At 33.3% G+C, this 9891-nt stretch overlaps 1 protein-coding gene across 1 annotated transcript; it reads left to right on the top strand.

The window, feature by feature from the left end:
• The first annotated feature begins 891 nt into the window (after nucleotides 1–891).
• LOC128206328 (multiple epidermal growth factor-like domains protein 11) lies at nucleotides 892–9339 on the top strand. The gene is made up of 5 exons (XM_052908710.1): nucleotides 892–1040; nucleotides 3808–5145; nucleotides 6791–6926; nucleotides 7504–7589; nucleotides 8105–9339. Exons 1-5 carry the CDS (start codon nucleotides 974–976, stop codon nucleotides 8230–8232), a joined length of 1755 nt encoding a protein of 584 aa, XP_052764670.1. The 5' UTR covers nucleotides 892–973; the 3' UTR covers nucleotides 8233–9339.
• Nucleotides 9340–9891: the final 552 nt, after the last annotated feature.

Genomic DNA, 9891 nt, shown 5'->3' with positions numbered 1-9891 from the left:
GTCTAAAAGATTTTGACAATTTCCCAGAGCATCATGAGTTATTATGATAAAGTTTAAAGGGAAAATACTTTTGGTATTCAGTCGTACCTTTTGGATTGAGCTGTGTCCCTTTTTGTGTAGTGTTTAAACATTACATGAAATTGTCAAATATTGGAGATACAATGCAATTAAGATTGTTATGTTTCTCAACGATGAATGGGGTACTAACAAGACATTTGAAAGTACAATGAAGGATGCCTAATTTGTTAGAAAATTATCTGATGCAGGTCTTGTGGTAAGTGAAGAAAAGTCAGTTTGGTATCGATTACAAAGACTTGAATGGATAGGTTTACTCGGGGCCAGGGCACATTTTCTTATTTGTATTCCTGATAGGAGAATTGCAGATCTAAATGTTCCAACATGTATACATATACGATAGTCAAATTATATTCTTGTACTACTTTGATAATTGCAATGGTACTTTTTCAGTTCATCATTGATATGTCAATAATATGAGTCGATCACCGCATAGTTTAGTTGTAATGTTGATACATTTATATGTAAATCTAACACAAAAAAAATGTAAAGTTAACGTCTAATATAGTATGTTCTTCGGAGTTCATTTTTGTACAAGAGTATACTTATTACAGTTTTTTTAAACGTTTTGATACGAAAGTATCAGTGGTTTTCTTTCCTTTTAAGAAATGGTAACTCCCGTAATAGTACAATTCAAATTATGTTAAAATATAGTATTTATCAGATAAAATCCTTTCTGACGAATAAAACATGGTTTTCTTCTATCGAGCCTGTACTCGCTTAGATTCATTGACGATGTGCAGTTGACTGTAACATAGACACTGCCTTATAATACCGTACTTTATGTTACATTCTTACTTCCTGGTTAACCTCGTTTAAAGTTTTAAAGACCTTCGAGTTACCTTAAGCAAGGAACATATCCGGACTTCATGTTCCATCAATATTATGCGTTTACAAGATGAATCGAATCGCGGTGGTTTTTATTTTTACATTATACCTGAATTTGGATATACGAAAGTCTACTGGTAAGAGTTTACGTTTCTTTTACATAAAAATGCGATATTCATAGGCTATGAAGTGAAATAAAATAATGTATTCTCTGAAGTAGCCAATCCTCGTTTAATAAAATTGTCACTAATTGACTAAAAAAAACAGTAATTTGTTTGCCTCCAAATTCTCAACCATTTCACTACATTGGTGTATTCAATTATACTCAGTAAACCATTCTAATGTAGGAAAATTTTAATAACATTGGCACGTTTTCAATAAATATTTCCGCTCTCCGATTTTGTCAATATATAGAATCTTCAATATTGCCAACTCAAGTTTGATGTTATTAAAAGTATACATATGGTTATTTTTTATATAGATCTGATCGTTAAAGTAAAAAAGCGCTGAAATAGTCCTCTCAAATCGATTGTTTCCAAAAGCATTTGTTTACATTATATAAAAGAAGGCGTATATAACAATAATCTTTTATAAAAGAAAAATAGGGTCCCGCAAACATAAAATAGGTGCCGTATATATAAACCTGTTCGTTTGTCTTGCTGTATGTTTGTCGGTCTGTCCACATCAGTGTGTGTTTTTAAGAACTTGAAAACCGTTTAACATGGCTACCGAAACTTCACACATTTGATCACAATAACAATACCACCTGAATTGAATAATACTTTGAGCATCAATCGATTGCTAAATTGTGTGTTACATAAGAGCCATAACTTTTGGATTAATTGTTACGAAAGACCTTCCCTTGATATAAAAAACAAAATTTTCATGCTCCATACGTATAGTGAAAGAAGCGAATGGAAATTGAAAATATGATCAATATATACAAATTATTAAGTTAAAATTATGCACAGTTTTTGAACCATTACAGGGCGCAATTTCGCCCAAATTGCCTCCCTTGGAATCGAAAATTTTAGCAAATAAATTTACTTTTCAACTAAACTGATGAATTCCTTTATACACATTTTGAGAACCGTAAGGCTAGTTTTAACTGTGACATACTGTTATCTCCCTTTGCGAACAAAAATGTTGAAGATATTTAAGGCATGTATGCAAATTTGAAATTTGCATATTACAGCATATATATTTATATGTTTGTAGTCAATAGTGGAGCTAATAGTTAAAATTTATTCTACAACGCCTTTGTTTAACATGCTTACGCGTAACATCGTGCCATCGAGGGTTATTATTATAATGATGTAATTACTTGTTTTACAATCGTTGTAAAATAAATCAGTTGAAACCGAACATGCTTTTATTCGAGTTTCTTATAATTCTGTGATGACCCTTAATGGTTTCTTAAGAATATGTATTGTTTGGTCATTTATTCTTATGAAATACATCATTACTTTGATTATGATAGCAATGTTATGTTGCTTAACAGAAAAAGCTAATGATGGCAGGTCTGGAGAGTGTTTAATGTTATTGAAAACTGTGTGTTACACGTTTAAGAAAACTGACAAACACATTTAAGGAAGGCAAAAATGCTAGATACCTTTTTTAGTGTCAACCCTTCATTGGTTGTTGAATTTTTCCATTCCTTATAGTGTATCCGGTAAAGACGTATAATCGTAGATAATCGTAGATAAAAGTATTGTCCAGCGATTGTGAAAATATTTGAAAATATTAAGCTAGTAATAAGATTGTTTTAGTCCATGCATGTACACATGAAATATTGTGTACTAAAACACATAAATGAATCAACTCATACCTGCACTTTCCCTTTTATACGGCATTTGACAAGTGTTTAAAAATACTAAATTGTTTTCGAAAAATCCATGTTTTTTATTTCTTTTATCCTCATCGCGTTAATTAATGAATAGCAGGTCATTAGCTCCAAAAATGATGATAACCGCATCCATCTTATATTGAAAAAGATAATAATAATATTAGCTGTAATTCATTAGATGCTGTTTGTTTCAATTGCAAAAAAATGGAATTAATTATGGGGCCAGGATTAAGCCCGAATAGTTTAACAGTGGGTTTCTCCCGTGTATCCCCTAATTTTTGGCTACTATGATTTGGCGGAATTTGAAGCTTGTGAAAATTGGGAAGAATATCGATCATAATGGTTTATTTGAATAATACAGATTGGTGGCAAGCCGATTGGTGTTATTTTCTCGTATTCTCTGACTACGCCATAACCCAGCAGAGTAACATTATGATCAAATATCTCCACATATTCTCTATGTAATTTTCTTCTATCTCCGTTTACTATGTTTAAATGTGACTTTTACCGTCATAACGTGTCTATACACTTCAATTTCAAACATAAAGTTATATCTTATTCATCTCAAGCAGAAGATGAAGACGGATTCATATGTTCTCTTTAGTCCTGTGCTATCATTTCCATGTAACAAAACATAATCATGAAACAACTTCATTAATCGAAACGCACACAGTGAGTTCAAAAGCTTATATATTAATGTATTATTGAACATACCAACGAAACAAGTGGGCAACCGTGCATATTCATACATAAAGGGTATTGGATAAATTTAGGTGTATGATTCAATTTTATTTCACCAAGTGTTCACAGAAATCTGTATATTAAAATAATGGCTGCGTCACTCGGGAAATAAATTGTGATCTTATATAGAAATTATTTATTTTTTTCAGAAAAATAATTAATGATAAACACAATATCACGTGTAAATAAATGTATTATATTCACCATAACTTAAACAATACTCGTATTAAGTTCGCTTATTAGAAAATAATGCAGGTATTGGCTTTGGAAACAAACTAGATTATACTAATTATTGTCAATTTATATTTCACAAAAAGGTGCCCAGTGTCCTAACTATTGCCAATCGTGTACTGAGGTCGACACAGACCCCGTGTGCAACTGTGGGTCGGGAAAATATTACCTCAAAGAAAGCTGTTTGGCATGCAATACTTTTGGGGTTAACTGTATACGATGTAGCAATGAGTCTCAGTGTGACGAATGCATACCTGGCAAATGGGACTCACGGTGTAACAAAGACTGTGAACTGAGTTGTAAAGATGGAAAATGTAATCTTAAGGACGGATCGTGTACTTGCATTCAAGGATTTTACGGAAATAATTGCCAGATTCAATGTTCACCAAACTGCCTGGGTAACAGTTGTATGGACAATGGCCACTGCAATTGTACACCAGGGCATTATTTACCAACGTGTAAAGCAAATTGTTTGTCTGCTTGTCAAGAATGCACTAACGACAGTTCATGCTCCTTATGCCCGTCCGGAAAATTCGGAAAGTTTTGTGAACAAGAATGCAGATGCAACGGAAATGGCTGCAATATGCTTACTGGTGATTGTATAGTAAAGATTTGTCAAGAAACTTGCGCATCATGTGATGACAGTGAACCCTGCAATGAGTGCATTGGTGGATGGTTTGGATCAAAATGTGACTATGCGTGTCCCGGTAACTGTTACGGAGGATGTGTCCAGTCGTCTGGCGTTTGTAATGCATGTCCACTGGGATATTACGGTTCAAAATGTGACCAGGCATGTAATTATTGTAGTGAAAGTGGTTGTTCACTAAATGGGGATTGTTACAGCTGCTACCCTGGATTCTATGGTACATTTTGTAATTTAACATGTCCTTCGTCGTGCATACTAACTTGCAATCCAGCAGACGGATCATGTAATTGTCCTTTAAATTGTTTAACCTGTTCAGGTAGTAATTCATGCACTCAATGCAAAGACCGTTACTACGGATATGTATGTGGTTCATTGTGTAGCCCTACATGTAAACAGGGACTATGTGACATGCAGACAGGGTATTGTGTGGAATGCAACTCGTCATCGTACTACGGCGACTTTTGCAACACTCTCTGTACATTCACATGTTCAACAAACGGATGCGAAAGGCAAACTGGTAGCTGTTTCGGGTGCGAGGATGAGAACGTGTATGGAACATTTTGTAATATAACATGCAACAGAAAATGCAAGGATCAAATGTGTTCACAAGAAAACGGTCACTGTACAAATGGATGTATACCTAATTATTATGGGTCAACGTGTGAAAATGTATGCTCTGAGAATTGTATCAGTTCCACAACAGAATCAATATGTGACTCAAAAGGAAAGTGCACCAGCGGATGTATGGATGGGTTCATTGGCGATACGTGTACAACGGGTATGTACCGAATTTACATTTGTGTTTCTTTGTGACATTTGTTTATGTCAGATTTTCATTGTATTCGCTATAAATTACTAAATCTTTATTTTCATAGCAAATTAGCAGAAGACGTATTCACAAACTATAGATTATTACTTAAGTAATCATTAATGTTATATTTAAGAAACTTTTCTACCAACGAAATCAAATGTGTTGATAAAATTGAAATATTTGGTATTAGTTCTGGCTAGTTTCATTGATACCATTGATTTATGGGCTGTACTCTTATAACTTGTTATCAACTTTGAAGGATGATAAGATATGGGTAAACAGTTGGTTCCTTATTCAAAAAAGCATTATTGCAAATGAACATGAATATAGTATTTTCATAAATAGCATTTAGGCAACGTATTGAATATTAACATGTTCATAAATAAAAGAATTAGAAAAACGAATTAGAAGCAAGATCCATTTTGCTTTTCAAAAGTCGCAAAATTTAAATTTAAGATTTACTAAGGTTGATCATGTATAACAGCTATTTGATTGTTTTGTCAAGTAGAGTCAAAAACAATAAAAACTAAAAAGGAGTCAGGAACTTGTTCCTTATTCATTTTTCAAAATATCGTATCGAAAGTGAACATGAATTCTATTTCATTTGGAACACATAGTTAGATCATTAGTCTAATGGAATGAAAATAGCAAACGTTCAAAAAAGATTAAGGTGTTTCATCCATTTAATTCAATTTCTTATTTTTAACGAAATACCTTTGCGAAATTGGTGTAAACAAATGGTTTGCATAATCGCATTGTCATATCAAGGGGTACTTAAACGACTGAAAGTACCAATTAATCGCACAAAATTCCGAAAACGGAATAAGAAACTTTTATCGCGAATAGCGTAAAGAAACGGTCAAATATCCTTTGTTCCTAGGGTAAAGCATTTTCACAAAATAACACTGCAGCATTGATCCACACAGAAGGTTTGCACAAATGCATTATCTCTCAATGCGGTGTTTAAAGTGCTTTAAACACGCACTTAGCTCTGAATACAGAACAGAACAAGTGTAATATCAATATTTTTATTTATTCATGTTTAGAAGAAATAAATGCGCATCATTGATCTACAATAACTGTTTGCACAATTGCATTGTATTTGTAAGCTGTTTTTAATTCTTAACGTACTTTGAAAACGCATCAAACTCCGGTGATTAATTTCATTTCTTAACAATTTGACGGAATAACTACTGTGACATTGGTCTACACATGAGGTTAGCACAATTTATTGTCTATAGCAATGCTCAATTCTCATGCAACAGACTGATGTTTATGTTACTAAAATGCGGTTTCTTGTACATTGGATTAAGTCGATAATTATTAAGGAATAAGGAACGTATTCAAAATATGAAAACGGAAACAAATTATTACCCATATAATATCAAGATAACAGAACAGCAGAGGACGTTGTATTACCAAGATGAACCACACTCGATTAAGCATCTTTGTAAGATCCAGTCACGGATATTTAATAATTTAATCTTCTAGACTGGTAAATAGTGAATAACTGTAAGTTCCCTTGAAGCAGCCGTCGACCACATTGTGCCAGGAAACGTTAATACAACGTGTCATAATTCTAGATATATAATTATTCCATCATGGCTTTTAGACGACCGTAACCAAGAAAGTGAAGAAACTAACTCTGGTTCTATGATCGGTGGATCGGTTGGTGGTGTGCTTGGCGTGTGTGCTGTCGTAGCGCTAGTGGTGGTTGTCCTGGTACTGAAGAAAAAAGGGATCACTTGGTAAATATTTCCTCATAAAAAGTTAACGTAGAAGCGATAAAAAAGTACAATATGTTATTTTTCTTGTAATACTGTACTTCAGCGCTGTGTTTTTATCATTTTTAATTTAGGATTGTTATTATAACTTTCTTGTTTCTCATAATTTTAAAAATATGTTTAGGTTCGAAGGCTAAGAATCAATACTTGTTTATAATATAAGGATATGGATGTGCAAAAGTCAAATAGAAAGAAGGCAAATCGTTGAACTCGTTACCTCAGGTTCATGAGTCAATTACTGTATCGACTACACTTCTTGGGCATTATACGGAGTGGATTTATCAAACACATGCCTTAATGGCGGCGGAATTTGTCAAGTTGCATTGTGTTGTATAGGCAAATTGAGTATTCAGTACTTTAGAACAACGTTATCATGTTACCGACGGTTTGCGTTAAAAGCTGTTTGGTAATTTGAAGTGTTAAACAGGTCCAGCTTACCTTTTTTTGTATTTCATCGTTGTTGAATATCAAATGAGAGCGAATATGCCGGAATACTTATCCAATTGATGGTTTAACGTCTTCGTGTTCATTTTCCATATAGGAAGGAGAGCAAGAAGACGTATGAGGATATATCTCCAAGAAGAATGCAAGATGAACCCTACTCAGCATTGGCAGTTTCGAGCACGAGTATACACATTTTGTTCCTTGTAATTTTGTTATACTGTCAGAGTTCGATTAATACATCATAGTTAGAAATTCAGTGACAACATGTTATTCCTTATTATATGAGCTTTTATCAAAAGCAATGCTAACTGTGACTACAGTTAGGTTTCCTAGTACATTTCTAAGCATTGCCTTCGAATACCACAGGTAACAGTATATCATTTTTAAATACCTTTATCAATTACATCGATGATTTGATGGTGCTCATTTCGCGTCTGCATTTTTCCGTTTAAAATGGTACAGAAAGTATTCAAAAATGACTATGACAACAAAGCAATGATTTTATGCAAAAATAATAGTTCCTTTATAAAAAAATCTTATCAAAATACCAGGAAGTACAAACTAATAAAACTACATATTAAACCATTTCAGAGAACTATACAAAAATGTATGAGATCGCAAGTATTGCTGATACTTGCATCCTTCCACACTAAATTTAGAAGTTGTTAAGTTAATAATCATAATTATTCCCGTTACAGCGGGGAACGAAATACTCGAGTCGGAGCCAAGGTCTGAGCTGACCATCGAAGGTGAAGACAACAGGGTGTATTACAATGATGAAAGGGTCTACTACAAGAATGTCGGGGGAAATGTTCATAAAACATGAGAATGTACACAGACAGATTGAGCATATGAAGTGTTAGTAGGATGTTTCCAGGAGTGAATATTTATACAAACGCTTACCTGTTATATCAGCGCTATCTTTGTTTAAGTTTTAAGTACATCAAAATAATCTTGTAAATTGCATACTTCATGCTAAGTTATTCTGATGCAAAAATAGTCTCATTCCTCTGTATGGTGCAGAGTTATGGGGACTGAAGTATATGCAAAGAATAGAAGCTGTACATATGCATGTTTGTAAGAGATATCTGGTGGTTCCTCCAAGTGGTTGCAATGATGCAGTGTTATACTAAAACAATCCCTGCAGACATTAAACAAACGTACAGAAACTGCAAATTCAAACTTCTTCCATTAAACAAACCAAATATACACTTAAACAAATCAAGCACACACTGAACAAAACGGACACGGAATACACTAGATGCAATACAGAGAATAAACAAAGCAAACAGATGCTAAAAATCAAAAGGACAATGAACCATACATACAGAAAATGTTCAAACTGACATTGAACACACTTAACACTGAACAAATTAAACATGCACCTAACACACCAATAGGACACTTAACCATAAAGTAACTCAACAAACATACACTGAACAAACAAATATTAACTTAACATACAAAGCTGATACTGAACAAATAAACAGGCACTAAACAAACAATACAGACACTCATGAAACAAAGTATTTGCTCAACACACCGGACAGATACTTAAAATATCATACAACTATTGAACACGATAAATTCATGTTAACATACAAAACATATACTTAACAAACCATATGGCCACTGAACGCAGCAATCAAAAACTTAACGAAACAAACCAACTGTAAACAAAACAACACAAACAGTATTTACCAAGCAGACATTGAATACGTAGGAATTCAACAAACATTAAAGCAGTGTTAAATGCTGCTAAGCTAAACAGGCTTACAAATGCCCCAATTTCTTTGTTTCTTTACTGTATTTATAACCAAAGCCAATTATTATCTTTCTGTTGGAAAACATAGTTCAATGTGTTATGTGATCATCGAATTCAATTACTTTGTTTATATTTGGACCTTATATTACCATATTAATAAAGTTTTCACCTGGAAGTACGTTTATATATATATATATCCACTGTTAATATCCAGTACTATTAATCAATTACGTAGTTGACGGCAGTGTTTTAACAGTTGAAAACATCGTATGCACAAAGTCGCCCAAAGTCGGCCAATATCGACCAATTGGCTACTGCACTCGCCAAATATGGGGTAGAGGAATGGACCATTTTTAACCCGCCCTAATATTTGGTGTCGAAAAGGATACATGTTAAAATAAAATTGTTGTTTTTACCAGTTGTTAGGTCATAAACAGTAACGTTTTACCGTTGGTATGTTCATATATTCAACATAATACTAGTATTAATTTTCTTAATTGTTAATCTGTCCTCTTAACTCTATGTAGTGTAAATTTATAAATATACATTTTCATATAAACTTAACGTATTAAACCATGCTTAACAACTATGCAGACTGCTAACTGTGAGATACCTCACAGGTCCAAAATGACCATATCATAAAGATAATGGAAATTCCCAAGATATGGGAAATTACAATATTAGAATTTTTATTACATTTTTAAATAAGAATAGGAAACG

Source organism: Mya arenaria, chromosome 10 (assembly GCF_026914265.1).
Source record: "Mya arenaria isolate MELC-2E11 chromosome 10, ASM2691426v1".
NCBI lineage: Eukaryota > Metazoa > Mollusca > Bivalvia > Myida > Myidae > Mya > Mya arenaria.
This window is presented reverse-complemented; position numbering and strand designations above follow the sequence as displayed.